Source organism: Panulirus ornatus, chromosome 2 (genome assembly GCF_036320965.1).
Source record: "Panulirus ornatus isolate Po-2019 chromosome 2, ASM3632096v1, whole genome shotgun sequence".
In the NCBI taxonomy this organism is placed as follows: Eukaryota; Metazoa; Arthropoda; class Malacostraca; order Decapoda; family Palinuridae; genus Panulirus; species Panulirus ornatus.
The window spans coordinates 105,198,499-105,224,697 of NC_092225.1; the positions used below are offsets into that span (position 1 = coordinate 105,198,499).

The following is a 26,199-nucleotide window of genomic DNA, read 5'->3' on the forward strand; positions in this document are numbered from 1 at the left end:
AAGAGCGTGGTTGAGAGAGCAGAAGAGGGTGTTTTGAAATGGTTTGGGCACATGGAGAGAATGAGTGAGGAAAGATTGACCAAGAGGATATATGTGTCGGAGGTGGAGGGAACGAGGAGAAGAGGGAGACCAAATTGGAGGTGGAAAGATGGAGTGAAAAGGATTTTGTGTGATCGGGGCCTGAACATGCAGGAGGGTGAAAGGAGGGCAAGGAATAGAGTGAATTGGAGCGATGTGGTATACAGGGGTTGACGTGCTGTCAGTGGATTGAATCAAGGCATGTGAAGCGTCCGGGGTAAACCATGGAAAGCTGTGTAGGTATGTATATTGCGTGTGTGGACGTGTGTATGTACATGTGTATGGGGGGGGGTTGGGCCATTTCTTTCGTCTGTTTCCTTGCGCTACCTCGCAAACGCGGGAGACAGCGACAAAGTATAAAAAAAAAAGAAGAAATATATATATATATATATATATATATATATATATATATATATATATATATATATATATATATATATATATATTATCCCTGGGGATAGGGGAGAAAGAATACTTCCCACGTATTCCCTGCGTGTCGTAGAAGGCGACTAAAAGGGGAGGGAGCGGGGGGCTGGAAATCCTCCCCTCTCAATTTTTTTTTTTTAATTTTCCAAAAGAAGGAACAGAGAAGGGGGCCAGGTGAGGATATTCCCTCAGTGGCCCAGTTCTCTGTTCTTAACGCTACCTCGCTAACGCGGGAAATGGCGAATAGTTTGAAAAAAAAAAAAAAAAAAAATATATATATATATTTTTTTTTTCATACTATTCGCCATTTCCCTTTTCCATAGCCAGAGGTTGAACCATTATGTGACATTCATTTTTTTTTCATTCATTTCAAGCTAAAAGTTTGTTTCTAAATTGTTCTTACATTTTTCATATGTATATATATGTATGTGTGTGTGTGTGTGTGTGTGTATGTGCATATGTGTGTGTGTGTGTGTGTGTGTGTATATGTATATATATATGTATATTATCCCTGGGGATAGGGGTGAAAGAATACTTCCCACGTATTCCTCGCGTGTCGTAGAAAGCGACTAGAGGGGACGGGAGCGGGGGGCCGGAAATCCTCCCCTCCTTGTATTAACTTTCTAAAATGGGAAACAGAAGAAGGAGTCACGCGGGGAGTGATCATCCTCCTCGAAGGCTCAGAGTGGGGTGCCTAAATGTGTGTGGATGTAACCAAGATGTGAAAAAAGGAGAGATAGGTAGTATGTTTGAGGAAAGGAACCTGGATGTTTTGGCTCTGAGTGAAACGAAGCTCAAGGGTAAAGGGGAAGAGTGGTTTGGAAATGTCTGGGGAGTGAAGTCAGGGGTTAGTGAGAGGACAAGAGCAAGGGAAGGAGTAGCAATACTCCTGAAACAGGAGTTGTGGGAGTATGTGATAGAATGTAAGAAAGTAAATTCTCGATTAATATGGGTAAAATTGAAAGTTGAAGGAGAGAGGTGGGTGATTATTGGTGCATATGCACCTGGGCATGAGAAGAAAGATCATGAGAGGCAAGTGTTTTGGGAGCAGCTAAATGAGTGTGTTAGCGGTTTTGATGCACGAGACCGGGTTATAGTGATGGGTGATTTGAATGCAAAGGTGAGTAATGTGGCAGTTGAGGGAATAATTGGTATGCATGGGGTGTTCAGTGTTGTAAATGGAAATGGTGAAGAGCTTGTAGATTTATGTGCTGAAAAAGGACTGATGATTGGGAATACCTGGTTTAAAAAGCGAGATATACATAAGTATACTTATGTAAGTAGGAGAGATGGCCAGAGAGCGTTATTGGATTACGTGTTAATTGACAGGCGTGCGAAAGAGAGACTTTTGGATGTTAATGTGCTGAGAGGTGCAACTGGAGGGATGTCTGATCATTATCTTGTGGAGGCTAAGGTGAAGATTTGTATGGGTTTTCAGAAAAGAGGAGTGAATGTTGGGGTGAAGAAGGTGGTGAGAGTAAGTGAGCTTGGGAAGGAGACCTGTGTGGGGAAGTACCAGGAGAGACTGTGTACAGAATGGAAAAAGGTGAGAACAATGGAAGTAAGGGGAGTCGGGGAGGAATGGGATGTATTTAGGGAATCAGTGATGGATTGCGCAAAAGATGCTTGTGGCATGAGAAGAGTGGGAGGTGGGCTGGTTAGAAAGGGTAGTGTGTGGTGGGATGAAGAAGTAAGAGTATTAGTGAAAGAGAAGAGAGAGGCATTTGGACGATTTTTGCAGGGAAAAAATGCAATTGAGTGGGAGAAGTATAAAAGAAAGAGACAGGAGGTCAAGAGAAAGGTGCAAGAGGTGAAAAAAAAGGGCAAATGAGAGTTGGGGTGAGAGACTATCAGTAAATTTTAGGGAGAATAAAAAGATGTTCTGGAAGGAGGTAAATAGGGTGCGTAAGACAAGGGAGCAAATGGGAACTTCAGTGAAGGGCGTAAATGGGGAGGTGATAACAAGTAGCGGTGATGTGAGAAGGAGATGGAATGAGTATTTTGAAGGTTTGTTGAATGTGTCTGATGACAGAGTGGCAGATATAGGGTGTTTTGGTCGAGGTGGTGTGCAAAGTGAGAGGGTTAGGGAAAATGATTTGGTAAACAGAGAAGAGGTAGTAAAAGCTTTGCGGAAGATGAAAGCCGGCAAGGCAGCAGGTTTGGATGGTATTGCAGTGGAATTTATTAAGAAAGGGGGTGACTGTATTGTTGACTGGTTGGTAAGGTTATTTAATGTATGTATGACTCATGGTGAGGTGCCTGAGGATTGGCGGAATGCGTGCATAGTGCCATTGTACAAAGGCAAAGGGGATAAGAGTGAGTGCTCAAATTACAGAGGTATAAGTTTGTTGAGTATTCCTGGTAAATTATATGGGAGGGTATTGATTGAGAGGGTGAAGGCATGTACAGAGCATCAGATTGGGGAAGAGCAGTGCGGTTTCAGAAGTGGTAGAGGATGTGTGGATCAGGTGTTTGCTTTGAAGAATGTATGTGAGAAATACTTAGAAAAGCAAATGGATTTGTATGTAGCATTTATGGATCTGGAGAAGGCATATGATAGAGTTGATAGAGATGCTCTGTGGAAGGTATTAAGAATATATGGTGTGGGAGGCAAGTTGTTAGAAGCAGTGAAAAGTTTTTATCGAGGATGTAAGGCATGTGTACGTGTAGGAAGAGAGGAAAGTGATTGGTTCTCAGTGAATGTAGGTTTGCGGCAGGGGTGTGTGATGTCTCCATGGTTGTTTAATTTGTTTATGGATGGGGTTGTAAAGGAGGTAAATGCAAGAGTCCTGGAAAGAGGGGCAAGTATGAAGTCTGTTGGGGATGAGAGAGCTTGGGAAGTGAGTCAATTGTTGTTCGCTGATGATACAGCGCTGGTGGCTGATTCATGTGAGAAACTGCAGAAGCTGGTGACTGAGTTTGGTAAAGTGTGTGGAAGAAGAAAGTTGAGAGTAAATGTGAATAAGAGCAAGGTTATTAGGTACAGTAGGGGTGAGGGTCAAGTCAATTGGGAGGTGAGTTTGAATGGAGAAAAACTGGAGGAAGTGAAGTGTTTTAGATATCTGGGAGTGGATCTGTCAGCGGATGGAACCATGGAAGCGGAAGTGGATCATAGGGTGGGGGAGGGGGCGAAAATTTTGGGAGCCTTGAAAAATGTGTGGAAGTCGAGAACATTATCTCGGAAAGCAAAAATGGGTATGTTTGAGGGAATAGTGGTTCCAACAATGCTGTATGGTTGCGAGGCGTGGGCTATGGATAGAGATGTGCGCAGGAGGATGGATGTGCTGGAAATGAGATGTTTGAGGACAATGTGTGGTGTGAGGTGGTTTGATCGAGTAAGTAACGTAAGGGTAAGAGAGATGTGTGGAAATAAAAAGAGCGTGGTTGAGAGAGCAGAAGAGGGTGTTTTGAAATGGTTTGGGCACATGGAGAGAATGAGTGAGGAGAGATTGACCAAGAGGATATATGTGTCGGAGGTGGAGGGAACGAGGAGAAGAGGGAGACCAAATTGGAGGTGGAAAGATGGAGTGAAAAAGATTTTGTGTGATCGGGGCCTGAACATGCAGGAGGGTGAAAGGAGGGCTAGAAATAGAGTGAATTGGAGTCATGTGGTATACAGGGGTTGACGTGCTGTCAGTGGATTGAAGCAAGGCATGTGAAGCGTCTGGGGTAAACCATGGAAAGCTGTGTAGGTATGTATATTTGCGTGTGTGGACGTGTGTATGTACATGTGTATGGGGGGGGGGGTTGGGCCATTTCTTTCGTCTGTTTCCTTGCGCTACCTCGCAAACGCGGGAGACAGCGACAAAGTATAAAAAAAAAAAAAAAAAAAAAAAAAAAAATATATATATATATATATTTATATTTTTTTTTTTTTTTTTTCTATGATTGTGATATCAGAAACTCTTTTGATAATGTATAGTAAAGGCATTTTGTGATGTAATGGTGAAAGTGTGAATGAAGACATAAACCTCATCCATCATATTAGCTTCGTCTGTAATGTTCACATGATATATCCACCTCTGCCACACTCAAAATGCCACTTATGCACTAAATATTGCATTAGTATTCAGTAAAAAGTCATTTAAAAAGCAAAGTGTACTGGAAGAAATGGAAGGTCATACAAGTTAAGAATGAGAAGAAATGGAGAGAGATTTGCCCTCTGTGAAACTCCATTGCAGAGCATAAGGGTTATAGAGTTGAAGCCTTTTTGAGTGCATCTGGCTTGATGGCCAGCTATGAAGGTAGCCTACTACTATTTGTTATGGTTGTGGATGGTTGTGTCGAATACCTTTTGTATGAGGAAATAGTCATGCATTTGCTTTCAACCATCTTTTCCAGGTATTATCTTGCTCAACCTGCATCTGGTTACACCATGAGTGAAAACTCAACTTCATTGTGACTGTATCATTGTCAGTTGACAAATGGGAGTTTGGTGTTGCTGAGGAACTCTTCACTCCAAAGGAGTCTGTCATTTTTCTGTTCCTGATTGGAGTGCATCTTGGAAGCTGTAGGAACCCCATAAAAGGAGTCATAGGGTTGTTTGATCGGTGTTTTACTGGTCATACTCATCAGAAATGCTGGTCCCAGTCTCAATTCTTAATGCAAGCACATTTTCTCTTCCACTCAGTGAACCATATTTTCTTTTATTGATTATTTGAAAAAATTTCATTGTGCTTGTGAAGTGTTCTTACACATTCTGAGTGCATAAAGAGAGATATCAGATCTTTTTGCCATATTAGATCAAAACCCTTCAGTTGCGTGCATTATCTTAACAATATCCATACTTTCCAAGTCCTTTTTACCTGATCATCCCCAATATCCTTTGGTGTGAATCCCCTTTTGAGCAAAACATTCACTTCCTCATACATTTCAGTGTTATCTCCAGCAATCCTCCCATCTGAATCTCTGACCCTAAGCCACTCTTTAACAGAGTTTACTTTTCTTAGATTTAAGGAATAGTTTTGAATTTTCTCCTGTCTTTTCAACAATTTCTTTTTCTCTAAGTTTCTGCTCCTCCTGTCATGTAATATGTACTAAATAATAGACTACCATCCATAGTCTCCCTTGCATGCACCATTCCACACATTCTTTCAATGTTTCTCTCTCTACAGTATTCTTCCACTCTATTTCCCCATGTCACAGGCAGTATTCCTCACACCAGCCACTTTCTGTTGTATTGTGCTATTGTATTGTGATGCACTCCCCTTGTAGACTCCCAGGCTTGCATTCTTTCCACATGCCCAGACCACCTTGAAGTATTACGTTTCACCCGCTCTGACACTCCACAATTCATTCCCTGCACGCCCTGCTTTTAACCTTGCTCAACCTGCATCTGGTTACACCATGAGTGAAAACTCAACTTTGCATGCCCTGCCATGCTGCATCTTTCATACATTCCCTCATTTCTTTCTTCATTCCATCTAGTCACACCACATGCTCCTTTCAATAGCTCATTTCTGCAGCCTGGATTCTTGACCTCTATGACTCATTTCATGTCCATGTTTTTGCTCCATAGGTCAGGGGTATCAGGCTGTCCCTTAATCCTAATCCTTAACTTTCATACTTATGCCTCTACCCTTCATTATTCTGTTAATATACCCAATGACTCTTCAGACTGTCCCTTAATCCTTCTTCACTTCAATGTTTACACCTCTACCCTTCATTATTCTGTTAATGGACCCAATGACTCTTCTACCCTGTACTGCTGTCTGCCTTATCTCTCCTTCAGTACCATCAAACTAATCTAGGATGGCTTCTAAATACTTACTTTCTCTCTCCTCCTCCAGTCTTTCTCCCCCACATTTCTTTAATACAGTTTAGTACACTTTCTTTAACTCAGTAGGGTTTTACAAAATCTGTACTTTCACTTGGTTTCCTTTCATACACCATTACTATACTTTTACTCACATTTACCTTCAATCGTCTACACTCACACACATCATAAAAAGCACTTGCAGCCTTCTTCAATTTCTCTTCAATCTCATCAAATACCACAGTATAATCTGCAAACTGAGTTATCAGTGGCCACCATACCTCAGCACCATACTCCATCTCTGCATCTCGTTTTTCTAGTTTTGCTTTCACCTTTCTTATCACTTTGTCCTTAAATATGTTAAGAAGCCACGTTGACATCATCACAACCCTGCTACACACCCATATGTATACCTAAACTTTGCTTTACTCTCCTTCCATTCTTATACATGCATTTGGTACTCTTCAAAAGGCTTTCACACCATCCAGCAGTTGTCCCTTTACCCGATATATCCTTAAAACATTCTATAAAACATTCAACTCGATTGTGTCATATGCTTTCACCAGATCCATAAAAGCTGCATACAACTTCTTACCTTTCGCTGGATACTTTTCCATAGTCATTTTCATCACAAAACTCTAATCCACACATCCTCTACCTTTCTTAAAACCCTCTTGCTCCTCACTCATTCTGCATTCAGTCACTTCCATCACTCTTTTAGACAACACTCTTGTATACACTTTTACTGATATACTTAACAGATTTATTGCCCTATATTTGTTACATACATCCTTAGCACCTTTTTGTTTGAATAATTTTTTTATTATTATTATTATTTTGCTTTGTCGCTGTCTCCCGCGTTTGCGAGGTAGCGCAAGGAAACAGACGAACGAAAGGCCCAACCCACCCACATACACAATGTATATACATACACGTCCACACACGCAAATATACATACCTATACATTTCAATGTACACATATATATACACACACAGACACATACATATATACCCATGCACACAATTCACACTGTCTGCCTTTATTCATTCCCATCGCCACCTCGCCACACATCGAATACCATCCCCCTCCCCCCTCATGTGTGCGAGGTAGTGCTAGGAAAAGACAACAAAGGCCGCATTCGTTCACACTCAGTCTCTAGCTGTCATGCAATAATGCCCGAAACCACAGCTCCCTTTCCACATCCAGGCCCCACACAACTTTCCATGGTTTACCCCAGACGCTTCACATGCCCTGATTCAATCCACTGACAGCACGTCAACCCTGGTATACCACATCAATCCAATTCACTCTATTCCTTGCCCTCCTTTCACCCTCCTGCATGTTCAGGCCCCGATCACACAAAATCTTTTTCACTCCATCTTTCCACCTCCAATTTGGTCTCCCACTTCTCCTCGTTCCCTCCACCTCCGACACATATATCCTCTTGGTCAACCTTTCCTCACTCATTCTCGCCATGTGCCCAAACCATTTCAAAACACCCTCTTCTGCTCTCTCAACCACGCCTTTTTTATTTCCACACATCTCTCTTACCCTTACATTACTTACTCGATCAAACCACCTCACACCACACATTGTCCTCAAACATCTCATTTCCAGCACATCCACCCTCCTGCGCACAACTCTATCCATAGTCCACGCCTCGCAACCATACAACATTGTTGGAACCACTATTCCTTCAAACATACCCAATTTTGCTTTCCGAGATAATGTTCTCGACTTCCACACATTCTTCAAGGCTCCCAGGATTTTCGCCCCCTCTCCCACCCTATGATTCCCTTCCGCTTCCATGGTTCCATCCGCTGCCAGATCCACTCCCAGATATCTAAAACATTTTACTTCCTCCAGTTTTTCTCCATTCAAACTTACCTCCCAATTGACTTGACCCTCAACCCTACTGTACCTAATAACCTTGCTCTTATTCACATTTACTCTTAACTTTCTTCTTTCACACACTTTACCAAACTCAGTCACCAGCTTCTGCAGTTTCTCACATGAATCAGCCACCAGCGCTGTATCATCAGTGAACAACAACTGACTCACTTCCCAAGCTCTCTCATCCACAACAGACTTCATACTTGCCCCTCTTTCCAAAACTCTTGCATTTACCTCCCTAACAACCCCATCCATAAACAAATTAAACAACCATGGAGACATCACACACCCCTGCCGCAAACCTACATTCACTGAGAACCAATCACTTTCCTCTCTTCCTACACACACACATGCCTTACATCCTCGATAAAAACTTTTCACTGCTTCTAACAACTTTCCTCCCACACCATATATTCTTAATACCTTCCACAGAGCATCTCTATCAACTCTATCATATGCCTTCTCCAGATCCATGAATGCTACATACAAATCCATTTGCTTTTCTAAGTATTTCTTACATACATTCTTCAATGCAAACACCTGATCCACACATCCTCTACCACTTCTGAAACCACACTGCTCTTCCCCAATCTGATTCATATATTTTTTTTTTTTTTCTTTTTTCAAACTATTCGCCATTTCCCGCGTTAGCGAGGTAGCGTTAAGAACAGAGGACTGGGCCTTAGAGGGAATATCCTCACCTGGCCCCCTTCTCTGTTCCTTCTTTTTTTGGGGGGGAAAAAAAAAAAAAAAAAAAAAAAATATAAATTCATATATATATAAATATATTGTTGAATGTGTTTGATGATAGAGCAGCAGATATAGGGTGTTTTGGTAGCGTGCAAAGTGAGAGGGTCAGGGAGAATGGTTGGTAAACAAAGAGGTAGAGAAAGTTTTGTGGAAGATGAAAGCCGGCAAGGCGGCGGGTTTAGATGGTACTGCAGTGGAATTTATTAAAAGAGGGGGGTGACTGTGTTGTTGATTGGTTGGTTAGGATATTCATTGTATGTATGGTTCATGGTGAAGTGCCTGAGGATTGATGGAATGCATACATAATGCCATTGTACAAAGGCAAAGGAATAAAGGTGAGTGTTCAAATTATAGAGGTATAAGTTTGTTGAATATTCCTGGGAAATTATATGGGAGGGTATTGATTGAGAGGGTCGAGGCATATACAGAGCATCAGATTGGGGAAGAGTAGTGTGGTTTCAGAAGTGGTAGAGGATGTGGGTATCAGGTGTTTGCTTTGAAGGATGTATGTGAGAAATACTAAGAAAAACAGATGGATTTGTCTGTGGCATTTACGGATCTGGAGAAGGCATATGATAGAGTTGAAATAGTGCAAATAACTGGGAAATGTATAAAAGAAAGAAGCAGGAGGGCAAGAGAAAGGTGCAAGAGGTGAAAAAGAGGGCAAATGAGAGTTGGGGTGAGAGAGTATCATTAAATTTTAGGGAGAATAAAAAGATGTTCTGGAAGGAGGTAAATAAAGGGCGTAAGACAAGGGAGCAAATGGGAACTTCAGTGAAGGGCGCAAATGGGGAGGTGATAACAAGTAGTGGTGATGTGAAAAGGAGATGGAGTGAGTATTTTGAAGGTTTGTTGAATGTGTTTGATGATAGAGTGGTAGATATAGGGTGTTTTGGTCGAGGAAATGGTGAAGAGCTTGTAGATTTATGTGCTGAAAAAGGACTGGTGATTGGGAATACCTGGTTTAAAAAGCGAGATATACATAAGTATGCGTATGTAAGTAGGAGAGATGGCCAGAGAGCGTTATTGGATTACGTGTTAATTGACAGGCGCGCGAAAGAGAGACTTTTGGATGTTAATGTGCTGAGAGGTGCAACTGGAGGGATGTCTGATCATTATCTTGTGGAGGCTAAGGTGAAGATTTGTATGGGTTTTCAGAAAAGAAGAGTGAATGTTGGGGTGAAGAGGGTGGTGAGAGTAAGTGAGCTTGGGAAGGAGACTTGTGTGAGGAAGTACCAGGAGAGACTGAGTACAGAATGGAAAAAGGTGAGAACAATGGAAGTAAGGGGAGTGGGGGAGGAATGGGATGTATTTAGGGAATCAGTGATGGATTGCGCAAAAGATGCTTGTGGCATGAGAAGCGTGGGAGGTGGGTTGATTAGAAAGGGTAGTGAGTGGTGGGATGAAGAAGTAAGATTATTAGTGAAAGAGAAGAGAGAGGCATTTGGACAATTTTTGCAGGGAAAAAATGCAATTGAGTGGGAGATGTATAAAAGAAAGAGACAGGAGGTCAAGAGAAAGGTGCAAGAGGTGAAAAAGAGGGCAAATGAGAGTTGGGGTGAGAGAGTATCATTAAATTTTAGGGAGAATAAAAAGATGTTCTGGAAGGAGGTAAATAAAGTGTGTAAGACAAGGGAGCAAATGGGAACTTCAGTGAAGGGTGCAAATGGGGAGGTGATAACAAGTAGTGGTGATGTGAGAAAGAGATGGAGTGAGTATTTTGAAGGTTTGTTGAATGTGTTTGATGATAGAGTGGCAGATATAGGGTGTTTTGGTCGAGGTGGTGTGCAAAGTGAGAGGGTTAGGGAAAATGATTTGGTAAACAGAGAAGAGGTAGTAAAAGCTTTGCGGAAGATGAAAGCCGGCAAGGCAGCAGGTTTGGATGGTATTGCAGTGGAATTTATTAAAAAAAGGGGGTGACTGTATTATTGACTGGTTGGTAAGGTTATTTAATGTATGTATGACTGATGGTGAGGTGCCTGAGGATTGGCGGAATGCATGCATAGTGCCATTGTACAAAGGCAAAGGGGATAAGAGTGAGTGCTCAAATTACAGAGGTATAAGTTTGTTGAGTATTCCTGGTAAATTATATGGGAGGGTATTGATTGAGAGGGTGAAGGCATGTACAGAGCATCAGATTGCGGAAGAGCAGTGTGGTTTCAGAAGTGGTAGAGGATGTGTGGATCAGGTGTTAGCTTTGAAGAATGTATGTGAGAAATACTTAGAAAAGCAAATGGATTTGTATGTAGCATTTATGGATCTGGAGAAGGCATATGATAGAGTTGATAGAGATGCTCTGTGGAAGGTATTAAGAATATATGGTGTGGGAGGCAAGTTGTTAGAAGCAGTGAAAGTTGATAGAGATGCTCTGTGGAAGGTATTAAGAATATATGGTGTGGGAGGCAAGTTGTTAGAAGCAGTGAAAAGTTTTTATCGAGGATGTAAGGCATGTGTACGTGTAGGAAGAGAGGAAAGTGATTGGTTCTCAGTGAATGTAGGTTTGCGGCAGGGGTGTGTGATGTCTCCATGGTTGTTTAATTTGTTTATGGATGGGGTTGTTAGGGAGGTGAATGCAAGAGTTTTGGAAAGAGTGGCAAGTATGAAGTCTGTTGGGGATGAGAGAGCTTGGGAAGTGAGTCAGTTGTTGTTCACTGATGATACAGCGCTGGTGGCTGATTCATGTGAGAAACTGCAGAAGCTGGTGACTGAGTTTGGTAAAGTGTGTGAAAGAAGAAAGTTAAGAGTAAATGTGAATAAGAGCAAGGTTATTAGGTACAGTAGGGTTGAGGGTCAAGTCAATTGGGAGGTAAGTTTGAATGGAGAAAAACTGGAGGAAGTAAAGTGTTTTAGATATCTGGGAGTGGATCTGGCAGAGGATGGACCCATGGAAGCGGAAGTGGATCATAGGGTGGGGGAGGGGGCGAAAATCCTGGGAGCCTTGAAGAATGTGTGGAAGTCGAGAACATTATCTTGGAAAGCAAAAATGGGTATGTTTGAAGGAATAGTGGTTCCAACAATGTTGTATGGTTGCGAGGCGTGGGCTATGGATAGAGTTGTGCGCAGGAGGATGGATGTGCTGGAAGTGAGATGTTTGAGGACAATGTGTGGTGTGAAGTGGTTTGATCGAGTAAGTAACGTAAGGGTAAGAGAGATGTGTGGAAATAAAAAGAGCGTGGTTGAGAGAGCAGAAGAAGGTGTTTTGAAATGGTTTGGGCACATGGAGAGAATGAGTGAGGAAAGATTGACCAAGAGGATATATGTGTCGGAGGTGGAGGGAACGAGGAGAAGTGGGAGACCAAATTGGAGGTGGAAAGATGGAGTGAAAAAGATTTTGTGTGATCGGGGCCTGAACATGCATGAGGATGAAAGGAGGGCAAGGAGTAGAGTGAATTGGATCGATGTGGTATGCCGGGGTTGACGTGCTGTCAGTGGATTGAATCAGGGCATGTGAAGCGTCTGGGGTAAACCATGGAAAGCTGTGTAGGTGTGTATATTTGCGTGTGTGGACGTATGTGTATACATGTGTATGGGGGTGTGTTGGGCCATTTCTTTCGTCTGTTTCCTTGCGCTTCCTTGCAAACGCGGGAGACAGCGACAAAGCAAAAAAAAAAAAAAAATTATTGTTATTCTTTGTCGCTGTCTCCTGTGTTAGCGAGGTAGTGCAAGGAAAGAGACAAAAGAATGGCACAACCTACCCACATACACATGCATATCCATAAATGCACACACACACACACACACACATATACATACCTATACAGTTCAATGTATACATACATATACATACATAGGCCTATACATACATACACATGTACATATTCATACTTGCTGCCTTCATCCATTCCCGTTGCCAACCTGCCATACATGAAATGGCACCCCTCTCCCCCTGTGTGCATGCGCGAGGTAGTGCTAGGAAAAGACAACAAAGACCACATTTGTTCACTCTCAGTCTCTTGCTGTCATTTGTAATGCACCCAAACCACAGCTCCCTTTCCACATCCAGGCCCCACAAAACTTTTCATGGTTTACCCCAGACACTTCATATGCCCTGGTTCAATCCATTGACAGCACATTGACCTAGATATACCACATCGTTCCAATTCACTCCATTCCTTGCATGCCTTTCAGCCTCTTGTATGTTCAGGCCCCAATTGCTCAAAATCTTTTTCACTCCATCCTTCCACCTCCAATATGGTCCCCCATTTCTCCTTGTTACCTCCGCCCCTGACATATATATCCTCTTCATCAGCCTTTCCTCACTCATTCTATCCATATGTCCAAACCAGTTCAACACACCTGCTCTCTCAGCCACACTCTTTTTATTACCACACATCTCTTCTACCCTTTCATTATTTATGTGATCAATCCACCTCTCTTCACATATTGTTCTCAGAAATTTCTTATCTTACACATCCATGTTCCTCCACACAACCCTATCAATAGTCCATGCCTCACAACCATATAATATTGTTGGAACTACTATTCCTTCAAGCATGCCCATTTTTCCTCTCCAAGATAATGTTCTCTCTTTGCACACATTCTTCATTGCTCCCAGAACCTTTGCATCCCTCCCCCACCCTATGACTTACTTCCACTTCCATGGTTCCATTTGCTGCCACGTTCACTCCCAAATATCTAAAACAGTTCACTTCCTCCAATTTTTCTCCATTCAAACTTATATCGTAACTCGCTTGTCCCTCAACCCTGCTGAACCTAATAATCTTGATTTTATTCTCATTTACTCTCAACTTTCTCTTTTTACACATTTTTCCAAGTTCAGTCTCCGACTTCTGTAGTTTCTCTCTCAAATCAGCAACCAGAGCTCTATCACTGGCAAACAATCACTGACTCACCTTCCAGGCCCTCTCATCCCCAACGGACTGCATACTTGCCCCTCTCTCCATGACTCTTGCATTTACCTCCCTAACTACCACATCCATAAACAAATTAAATAACCATGGTGACATCACACACCCTTGCCACAAAGCAACCTTCATTAGGGACCAGTCACTCTTCTCTCTTCCTACTCGTGCACACATTTTACACCCTTGATAAAAACTTCTCACTGCTTCAAGCAGCTTACCTCTCACACCATATGTTCTTAAGAACTTCCACAAAGTATTTCTGTCAATGCAATCATGTGCCTTCTCCAGATCTACAGATGCCACATACATACATATCCATCTGTGTTCCTAAGTATTTCTCACTCACTTTCATCAAAGGAAACATCTGATCCACACATGCTCAACAACTTTTGATACCACACTGCTCTTCCCCAGTCTGATGCTCTGTACATGCCTTCACCCTCTCAGTTAATGCCCTCCCATGAAATTTTCCAGGTACATTCAACAAACTCATGCCTCTGTTGTTTGAACTCTAATCTTTATCCCCTTTTGCCTTTATACATTGGCTCTATACATGCATTCCTCTAATCCTCAGGCACTTCACAATGATCCGTACATAAAATAGATATCCTTACCAACTAATCAACAACACAGTCACCCCCTGTCTTAGTAGATTAAACTGCAATACCATCCACTCCCACTGCCTTGCCAGATTTCTCTTTGGCAAGGCTTTCATCACCTCTTCTCTCTTCGAACCACTCTCTACAACTATTTCACTTCACATACCACCCCAACCAAAACACCCTATATCTGCCACTCTTATCGGCAAACACATTTAACAATCCATCAAGATATTCACTCCATCTTGTCACTCCATCACTACCTGTCATTACTTCCCCTTTTGCCCCCCTTCACCAATGTTCCCATTTGCTCTCTTGTCTTTTGCACATTATTTACCTCCTTCCAAAATATCTTTTTATCCTCCCTAAAGTTTAATGATATTCTCTCAAACCCGACTCTCATTTGCCCTCTTTTTCAATCCCTATACTTTCCCAGTCACTTGCATTCCTTCCTTGTAGGTACCACTCTTACACCTCCCTTTTCTCTTTCTCTAGCAACTTTAATTCTTCATCCCACCGCTCATTACCCTTTCTAATCTGCCCACCTCTTACCTTTCGCATGCTAGATGCATCTCATGCACAAGCCATCACTGCTTCCCTAAGTACCTCCCATTCCTTACCTACTCCTCTCTTCATTTGCACTCACCTTTTGCCATTCTATACTTAATCTTTCCTAGTATTTTTTCACACAGCTCCTCTTTCCAAGCTCACTTCCTCACACCACTATCTTCTCCCTGACATTGTCTCCTCCTTTTCGAAAACCTCTACAATTCTTCAACCTCACCTCCACAAGATAGTGATCAGACATTACACCATCTGCCCCTCTCAGTACATTTACATCCAAAAGTCTCTCTTTTACATACCGATCAATTAATATGTAATTTAATAATGCGCGTTTACCATCTTTCCCACTCACATATGTATGCTTGTGTATGCATATACTTTTTAAACCAAGTATTCCTAATCACCAGTCTTTTTTCAGCACACAACTCCACAAGCTCTTCACCACTTCCATTCATAACAGTGAATACCTCTTGCACACCAATTATAACATAAGCTTCCACATTACTTACCTTTGCATTTAAATCATCCATCACTGATACCCAGTCTCATGCACCAAAACTGCTGACACACTCACTCAGCTGTCCCCAAAACATGTACCTCTCATGATCTTTCTTCTCATGTGCACCATGGTGCTCTTTTTCTTTGTGTCCCTTACATACAGTGTTCTCCCTATAAACATGCATGCAGTTGTACACTGATTTACAATGGTTTAATGGAGCAATACTATTTTTATACCTTTACAACTGCAAAGAAAATTTTAGTATGAATTTCGAGATAAAACAAAACCTAGCATGGTACCGCCTACCTGCTTGAGATAAGCATTCGATTGGTCAGTGAATAAACAGACTTGCTATGGTTTTGTGGTTTAAAGGGCTGTCTTTTTGTATCAAATCATAGCATATGGGAGTGTTATCAGTGTTGCACGAGCAAAGAGGTCCAGTTAACTCCTCAGCATTGCTGAATGCTGAAAAGTGGAAAATTATGAAGCATCATAAGCATTTTGAGAGTAGCTTGTGCCTCAAACACACCTCATTTCTTTCCAGGTGTTTCACGTGACTCCACGTGACCCTGGAACTATTTCCTTCTGACTCAGAATGGTAATTACTTATTTGCACTGTACTGGGTGGGATTTTTACACTCATCGAGCCCCATCTCTTGAACATTCTTTTCTGATCACCAGTATGGTTTCTGTAAGGCAACATCCACTGGTGATATTCTTTCCTATCTCACTAATGCCCAGTCACCATACCTGAAAGACTTTGAGGAGTCATGTGTAGTTGCCCTTACATATCTTAGGCTTTTGACAGGGTGTGGCATCAGGGTCTCATCTCTAAGTTTCCCTCTTTTGGCTTCCCTCCCTTACTTTGCTCCTTCATATCCAGCTTCCTCTCTGGCTGATCTATTTCTGTGGTTGTTGATGTATCACCCTTGCCCCTCTTCTCCATCAACAGCAGTGCCTCTTAAGGTTCTGTCCTGTCCCTTTCATTTTTATCCTTTTTTTTCAACAATTTCCTCCACAAATAGTCCAATGCACTCATATGCTGACGACCCGATGCTGCATTCATCCACATCCTTCAATTCTGCTCTGTTTTCTCTCATTCAGTCTGCATCTCGTCTTGACACAATTTCCTTAGTAAACTTAGACTTGGATAGGATATTTCAGTGGGACTGACAAAATCTTGTTAGGGTATCTAAGTGGGGTAGACAAAATCTTGTTAGGGTATCTAAGTGAGTTAGACAAAATCTTGTTAGGGTATCTAAGTGGGGTAGACAAAATCTTGTTTAGATATCTAAGTGGGATAGACAAAATCTTGTTACGATATCTAAGCGGGGTAGACAAAATCTTGTCAATTTTAATGTTTCCCAAACCTAGTTTCTTCCCATTTCTTATCAAAAACTCGTCACAACTCTCATATCTCCTTTGGCGGTTTTGTAATTCCACCTCTTGGCTCAATGAATATTCTTGGTATTACTATAACATCCACTCTTTCTTGGAAACCCCACAGTACAGGAATAGCTAAGTCTGCTTTTAAGAAACTGGGCATCCTGTTTAGATGTCAAAGCTTCTTTTCTTCTGAACATTTGTTCCATTTATACAAAGGATTGATTCATCCTTGTATGGAATACTGCCTTCACACCTGGGGCAGCTCTAGCTCTGCATTCTTACTTGACAGAGTTGAGTCGAAAATGCCCCACGCTAACTTCCAGACTTAACCCTCATGCCCTATGTTGCAATGTTGTTTCACTTTATCTTTTTTATGGGTATTACTTTGGATTTTGCTTCTGAGATTTGGCTGCTTCTGTGCCCACACTACTAGCTAGACCACGCTATATTTGGCAGGCGGCTGACTCACAGGATTACTGTGTGGCCATCGGCAACTCAAGGGTGGTCTGTTTTGATACCTGCTTCTTTCTCTACATGTTGGAGCTTTGGAACTCTCTACCTTCTCATGTCTTTTCCAATAACTATGACCTGGCACATTTCAAAGGACAGGTTTTTCACTTCCTCCAAAATTCATAAATAATTTTCCTTGTCTTTTCTTTCGCCATTTCATAATTCTCTGTATATTTCAGTTAAGGCCCAGCCCTTTTTGTGCAATTTTGTCCATGATTGAAGCCTTCAAATAAAAAAAATGCCTCCATGACCTACTTTCTTCCCACTTCTCTATCGAAAACTATCATTCTGATGGTACTTTAGCTGTCTCTCCCATTGATAGAACAACTCTCTTTAGTTCCCGCTTCCCCTCTAACTTCACCTTGGATGACTCTTAACATTCCTTCACCATCTGATGCTCGTCTTCCCTTAATCTCTTTTTGGACTGTCCGAAAAGTGCTTCTTCCAGGTTCTCTCTATTCTAAACTTACACTCCAACCAACTTATCTTTCTCCACTGCTAAGCTGTAGAATCTTGCTTTTATTCAAATTAGTCCTCACCTTTTTCCTTTCATGCTTTCTCCCAAACTCAGAAACCAGCTTTTGCATTCTCTCACTCGATTCTGTCTCCAGAGCCATATCATCACAATATAGCAATTGTGTCCCCTTTCAGGTCCCCTCAACCCCAGCAGACTGCAGACCTACCCCACTCTCCAAGACCCTTGCATTTGTCTCCCTCACTACCCCACCCATTTGCAGGTTGAACACCCATGGTGGCACCACACAACTGACCTAGACTCACCTACACTTAGAACCACTCACACTCCTCCCTACTTACTTACATACCTTACTTTTTTGATAACTTCTCTCCTTCTAGTTGCTTTACTCCCACACCATATAGTCATATCACCTTCCACTGAGGATCTCTATCATATTCATATGTATCTCAAAGTATTTTTCACACATTTTCCAAAGCAGACACCTGATCCACACTTCATCTATCACTCCTGAAGCCACATATTTCCTACCCAGTTTCTCAGTGCATGCCACCTCCCCCTCTTTCACCACTTTCCTGTACAACTTACCAGATACACTCATTGAACATGTAGCTCAGCAATTCTGTCAATTTTGTCCCCATTGCCTTTAAACATTGGCACTCTACTAACATTCTGCCAGTCCTCAGGTGCCTCACTTTAAGTAACTTGGCTAACCCTCAACATCATTGTCAGTTCCTTTCTTGAGAAATTCAACTGCAATCCTATCTGCTCCACTCACTTTCCCACTTATGAGAGGTATTCATCACTTCTCTATTTACCAAACCACCATAACTCTCATGACTCTATGCAACAATCCTTTAGAATACTCACTTCATATCTGCTCATCCTCTTCTTTGCATGCTACCATTTCCGCATCTGTTACCTTCACGTATAATCCCTTTTATTTATTGGTGTTATGCTACTCACCTTCCAAAACATTTTCTTATTCTCCCAGAAGTTTGCTGATAATCTTTAATTCTAACTCATTTGTCCAGTTTTTCAACCACCTGCACCTTCGTCTTGACCTTTTTCAACTTCCTCTAGAACATCTCCCAGTTATTCATGTTTCTTCCTTACACCCCTCATTCTCTTTCATTAACAGCCTAACTTCCTCATCCCACTACTCACTACCCTTCTCTTTACATCCACATCCTAGCTTCTGCATGTCACACTCTTTTCATGCACATGTTAGCACTGTTTCCATAAATACCTTCCATTCCTCACCTTTTCCATTAGTTTTACTTGCTCATGCCTTTTACCACTCTTATCCAGTCTCTCCTGCTATCTCCTCACACAAGCCTATCTTCCAAGCTCACTCAGTCACCAACCTCTTCCCACCCATATCATTTCCTCTTGTCCATAAGTCTACAAACTTTCACCATCATCTCCATGAAGAAGTCTGATGTTTCACCAGCTGCTCTTTTCAACACATTCATCTAAAGATCTCTGTGTAGCATGTCCTTCAATAAGGACATGATCCAAAAGTGCCCTTTTACCTTAACCCCACCCTCTCCCACATGTGCATACTCCTCTTTCAAAGCCAGGTATTCCCAGTCACCATTTCTTTTCAGCACATAACTCAATAAGCTGTTTACTGTTCTCATTCACAATGCATACATACCCTCATGCCCCTCTAGATTACCCTCAACTATCACAACTCCCACACTTACATGCAAATCACCGATAACTGTTACCCAATCCCTCACATCAAAATTGCTGATGCATTCTCTCAGCTCATCCCAAAATATCAAAATACTCACCTGTCCTCTTTACTCCTCTCTCTATTAGGAGCATATGCACTATTTTTCACTCACCTCTCACAATCCATTTTTATTTTCACCTCCATTAATCTGGGACTAATTTCCTTATACTCCTTCACACATATCACTACTCCTCTTTCATTAGAAGTGCTACCCTATCCTGTGTTCCTACCCTCACACTAACCTCAGACTTTACTCTGAATACATTCCCAAATCATTCTTCCACCTGAAGTATGTTTTTTGATAGGTTGTATAGACTATCTTTATTTATTTGATGTGAGCAGAAAGATAAGAATTTAAGAAAATTACAGGTATCCTTGATACTGTATTAGCATTTGTTGTATATTCCATTGTAAAATACACGTATGTCAGGTAACAAAAATTTCATGTGAGCATGAACTTTAGATTTAGAGTATGTTCATAGGTAAAGTGTTAATCTTTCAAATATGCATGTCTAATTATTTGTCTAGCTTTGTACAAAGTATTTTTCTGAATACTCTAGAAAGTAGCATTCTTTTTTTAACTGATAATTGACTTGTATCTTCCAGGGGATCTTCTGATTATTACAGCGCAGATCGTGACAGCTACCCAGATGGTAGTAGAGGAAAAGTTTGTAACTAAACACAATGTTCCATCATTGCTTGCTGTGGGTTGGGAAGGTACGTTATGAGTCCCTTTGAAAGGATGACCATTTGTATTGATTTAAAAATATCGTGGGTTAGTTTAATTGAGAATTAAAGAAATGTGACAAATAACTAACTCATGGGTTACATGAGAAGTGGGAATGGTTGTTATAGTTATTTCACAGATTTCTTCCATGAACACATAGGTATGACCCATAAAATTTCTAGTATGCCCTGTTAATGGGCAAATGGTGAACAAGTATTGTGTTTAAACAGCCAACACACCTTACTCCCTAATGAGTCTAGACACCACTTGGTATCATGAGTAATCAAAAATATTTTTGCAAAAACAGTGTACAGTTATCTGCCGCATACACGTATGAATCAAGGCCTAACTCTGATTTCACTCAAAGTTTATATAGATTTATCATAAATGTTCAACAAATACATTACTTTGTAATTTAGAATTTAAGATAGATCCAGATTATTTATGTAGCAAAAATTAGCATACAAATGGACATTAACCCTTTCATTGCATAAATTACATTTGCAATTGAACAATTTTATTATTGTTAATTGTGAAAATTTCAATTTTTACATGACTTTTAAGAAACTTTTTCCTCTACTGTGTAGATTGCTGCAGCTCACATGGCCTTTAGAATGTCCACCAAACTACATAGTGTGCTGCCAACTGCGAGTAGCATCGGTTAATGTGAATGCAAATAATTAGCTGAACCACCTACACCTTTGCAACTCTGCCAATGTTTCCCCTGTATTACCACTGTATTTTAGATAACTTAAATGCAGAATGACATCATGGTATTCTGCACAACAGTATACTTCATGGAGTGGATAAGGGGGCAAAAGTCCTGGGAGCACTGAGGAATACGTGGAAAGAGGGGTCACAATGTGGGATGACAAAGATGGTTATGTCTGAATGTATAGTAGTCTAAACAGTGTAGTGTGGATTTGAGGCATGGGCTATGAATGAGAATATAAGAAAGAGGGTGAATGTATTGGACATGAAATGTTTGAGAATGGTATATCGTGTGAGAAGGGTTGATCAAGTAAGTAATGATGAGGTGAGAGAGAGGTGTGGTAGTAAGAATAGTATGACTTGAGAGAGCTGAAGAGGGTGTGTGTGAATGCTTTGGATATGTAGAGAGGATTGAGTGGGGAGAGGTTGACAGAGATGATGTATGCATCAGAAGTGAAGGGGACAAGTAGAAAGGGGAGACTAAATTCATGATGAAAGGATGGGGTGAATAAGATGTAGAGTATTCAGAGACTGAACAATCAGGAGGGTGAAAGGCATGCAAGGGATAGTGTGCATTGGAGCATGACAGGGTATGACATTCTGTCAGTGGACTGAATCAGGGTATATGAAGCAGCTTAGGGAAACTACAGAAAGGTGTGTGGGGTCTAGTTGTGGATAAGGGTCTCTAGTATCAGTGCATTACACATGAGAGATAGAGAATGGACGAGAATAGATGAGAAAATTTTTTCACTTGTTCCTGGCAGAGTTGGTGAATAATTGAGGAAAAAATTGCCCTATTTTTTAACCCTCGCACCTTCCTCTTAACCTCCTGCCATTTTCTTTTATACATCTCCCATTCATTTGCACTCCTTCCTTGTAAGTATTGTTCAAATGCCTCTCTTTTCTCTTTCACTAACAACTTTACTTCATCCACCGCTCACTACCCTTTCTAGTCTACTCACCTCTCACCTTTCTCATGCCACATTCATTTTTTGCACTTGCCATCACTGCTTCCCTAAATACATCCCATTTCTCACTCACTTCCCTTCATCCATTCCCAGCACCACCCCGCCTCACAGGAAGCAGCATCACCACCCCCTGCAGCAGCGAGATAGTGCTAGGAGAACAGACAAAGAAGGCCACATTCGTTCACACTCAGTCTCTAGCTGTCACGTGTAATGCACCAAAACCACAACTCCCTATCCACATCCAGGCCCCACAGACCTTTCCATGGATTACCCCAGACACTTCACATGCCCTGGTGCAGGCCAATGACAGGAATCATGTGATGTACTAGGGTTGCTAGTACACCACATGATTCCAGTTCACTCTATTCCTTGCATGCCTTTCCCCCTCCTGCTTGTTAAGTCCCCAATCACTCAAAATCTTTTTCACTTCATCCCTCCACTTCTTATTCCCTCCACCTCTGACACATATATCTTCTTTATCAACTTTATCTCACTCATTCTCTCCATATGTCCAAGCCATTTCAATACACCCTCTTCTGCTTTCTCAACCACGCTCTTTTATTACCACACATCTCTCTTCCTCGCGTATCGTAGAAAGCGACTAGAGGGGACGGGAGCGGGGGGCCAGAAATCCTCCCCTCCTTGTATTAACTTTCTAAAATGGGAAACAGAAGAAGGAGTCACGCGGGGAGTGCTCATCCTCCTCGAAGGCTCAGAGTGGGGTGCCTAAATGTGTGTGGATGTAACCAAGATGTGAAAAAAGGAGAGATAGGTAGTATGTTTGAGGAAAGGAACCTGGATGTTTTGGCTCTGAGTGAAACGAAGCTCAAGGGTAAAGGGGAAGAGTGGTTTGGGAATGTCTGGGGAGTAAAGTCAGGGGTTAGTGAGAGGACAAGAGCAAGGGAAGGAGTAGCAATACTCCTGAAACAGGAGTTGTGGGAGTATGTGATAGAATGTAAGAAAGTAAATTCTCGATTAATATGGGTAAAACTGAAAGTTGATGGAGAGAGGTGGGTGATTATTGGTGCATATGCACCCGGGCATGAGAAGAAAGATCATGAGAGGCAAGTGTTTTGGGAGCAGCTGAATGAGTGTGTTAGTGGTTTTGATGCACGAGACCGGGTTATAGTGATGGGTGATTTGAATGCAAAGGTGAGTAATGTGGCAGTTGAGGGAATAATTGGTATACATGGGGTGTTCAGTGTTGTAAATGGAAATGGTGAAGAGCTTGTAGATTTATGTGCTGAAAAAGGACTGATGATTGGGAATACCTGGTTTAAAAAGCAAGATATACGTAAGTATACTTATGTAAGTAGGAGAGATGGCCAGAGAGCGTTATTGGATTACGTGTTAATTGACAGGCATGTGAAAGAGAGACTTTTGGATGTTAATGTGCTGAGAGGTGCAACTGGAGGGATGTCTGATCATTATCTTGTGGAGGCTAAGGTGAAGATTTGTATAGGTTTTCAGAAAAGAAGAGTGAATGTTGGGGTGAAGAGGGTGGTGAGAGTAAGTGAGCTTGGGAAGGAGACCTGTGTGAGGAAGTACCAGGAGAGACTGAGTACAGAATGGAAAAAGGTGAGAACAATGGAAGTAAGGGGAGTGGGGGAGGAATGGGATGTATTTAGGGAATCACTGATGGATTGCGCAAAAGATGCTTGTGGCATGAGAAGAGTGGGAGGTGGGTTGATTAGAAAGGGTAGTGAGTGGTGGGATGAAGAAGTAAGAGTATTAGTGAAAGAGAAGAGAGAGGCATTTGGACGATTTTTGCAGGGAAAAAATGCAATTGAGTGGGAGATGTTTAAAAGAAAGAGACAGGAGGTCAAGAGAAAGGTGCAAGAGGTGAAAAAAAGGGCAAATGAGAGTTGGGGTGAGAGAGTATCATTAAATTTTAGGGAGAATAAAAAGATGTTCTGGAAGGAGGTAAATAAAGTGCGTAAGACAAAGGAGCAAATGGGAACTTCAGTGAAGGGCGCAAATGGGGAGGTGATAACAAGTAGTGGTGATGTGAGAAGGAGATGGAGTGAGTATTTTGAAGGTTTGTTGAATGTGTTTGATGATAGAGTGGCAGATATAGGGTGTTTTGGTCGAGGTGGTGTGCAAAGTGAGAGGGTTAGGGAAAATGATTTGGTAAACAGAGAAGAGGTAGTAAAAGCTTTGCGGAAGATGAAAGCCGGCAAGGCAGCAGGTTTGGATGGTATTGCAGTTGAATTTATTAAAAAAGGGGGTGACTGTATTGTTGACTGGTTGGTAAGGTTATTTAATGTATGTATGACTGATGGTGAGGTGCCTGAGGATTGGCGGAATGCGTGCATAGTGCCATTGTACAAAGGCAAAGGGGATAAGAGTGAGTGCTCAAATTACAGAGGTATAAGTTTGTTGAGTATTCCTGGTAAATTATATGGGAGGGTATTGATTGAGAGGGTGAAGGCATGTACAGAGCATCAGATTGGGGAAGAGCAGTGTGGTTTCAGAAGTGGTAGAGGATGTGTGGATCAGGTGTTTGCTTTGAAGAATGTATGTGAGAAATACTTAGAAAAGCAAATGGATTTGTATGTAGCATTTATGGATCTGGAGAAGGCATATGATAGAGTTGATAGAGATGCTCTGTGGAAGGTATTAAGAATATATGGTGTGGGAGGAAAGTTGTTAGAAGCAGTGAAAAGTTTTTATCGAGGATGTAAGGCATGTGTACGTGTAGGAAGAGAGGAAAGTGATTGGTTCTCAGTGAATGTAGGTTTGCGGCAGGGGTGTGTGATGTCTCCATGGTTGTTTAATTTGTTTATGGATGGGGTTGTTAGGGAGGTAAATGCAAGAGTTTTGGAAAGAGGGGCAAGTATGAAGTCTGTTGGGGATGAGAGAGCTTGGAAAGTGAGTCAATTGTTCGCTGATGATACAGCGCTGGTGGCTGATTCATGTGAGAAACTGCAGAAGCTGGTGACTGAGTTTGGTAAAGTGTGTGGAAGAAGAAAGTTAAGAGTAAATGTGAATAAGAGCAAGGTTATTAGGTACAGTAGGGTTGAGGGTCAAGTCAGTTGGGAGGTGAGTTTGAATGGAGAAAAACTGGAGGAAGTGAAGTGTTTTAGATATCTGGGAGTGGATCTGGCAGCGGATGGAACCATGGAAGCGGAAGTGGATCATAGGGTGGGGGAGGGGGCGAAAATTCTGGGGGCCTTGAAGAATGTGTGGAAGTCGAGAACATTATCTCGGAAAGCAAAAATGGGTATGTTTGAAGGAATAGTGGTTCCAACAATGTTGTATGGTTGCGAGGCGTGGGCTATGGATAGAGTTGTGCGCAGGAGGATGGATGTGCTGGAAATGAGATGTTTGAGGACAATGTGTGGTGTGAGGTGGTTTGATCGAGTGAGTAACGTAAGGGTAAGAGAGATGTGTGGAAATAAAAAGAGCGTGGTTGAGAGAGCAGAAGAGGGTGTTTTGAAGTGGTTTGGGCACATGGAGAGAATGAGTGAGGAAAGATTGACCAAGAGGATATATGTGTCGGAGGTGGAGGGAACGAGGAGAAGAGGGAGACCAAATTGGGGGTGGAAAGATGGAGTGAAAAAGATTTTGTGTGATCGGGGCCTGAACATGCGGGAGGGTGAAAGGAGGGCAAGGAATAGAGTGAATTGGAGCGATGTGGTATACCGGGGTTGACGTGCTGTCAGTGGATTGAATCAAGGCATGTGAAGCGTCTGGGGTAAACCATGGAAAGCTGTGTAGGTATGTATATTTGCGTGTGTGGACGTATGTATATACATGTGTATGGGGGGGGTTGGGCCATTTCTTTCGTCTGTTTCCTTGCGCTACCTCGCAAACGCAGGAGACAGCGACAAAGTATAATAAAAAAAAAAAAAATAATACTCTCTTACCCTCTCATTACTTGCTTGATCAAACCACCTCTCTTTGAATGGAGAAAAACTGGAGAAAGTGAAGTGTTTTAGATATCTGGGAGTGGATTTGGCATTGGATGGAACCATAGAAGTGAAAGTGAGTCACAGGGTGGGGAGGGGGCAAAGGTTCTGGCTTTGGCATTAGATGGAACCATGGAAGCGAAAGTGAGTCACAGGGTGGGGGAGGGGGCAAAGGTTCTAAGGACTGAGCCTATAAGGAATGTCCTCACTTGGCCACCTTTTCTGTTCCTTCTTTTAGAAAATTAACAAAGCTAGAGGGGAGGATTTCCAGGCCCCCACTCCCTCCCCTTTTAGTTGCCTTTTACGACACACAGGGAATATGTGGGAAGTATTTTTTCTC

The 26,199-nt window shown here is 41.9% G+C and overlaps 1 protein-coding gene across 1 annotated transcript in view; it reads left to right on the top strand.

Moving 5' to 3' along the window:
• Window positions 1-26,199, top strand: part of LOC139759132 (solute carrier family 35 member F6-like) — a 177,833-nt gene that overhangs the window by 123,936 nt on the left and 27,698 nt on the right. The window contains exon 6 of the mRNA XM_071681119.1: window positions 20,149-20,259. Within this exon, the coding sequence (XP_071537220.1) occupies window positions 20,149-20,259 (111 nt within the window). The remainder of the gene's footprint in view (window positions 1-20,148; window positions 20,260-26,199) is intronic.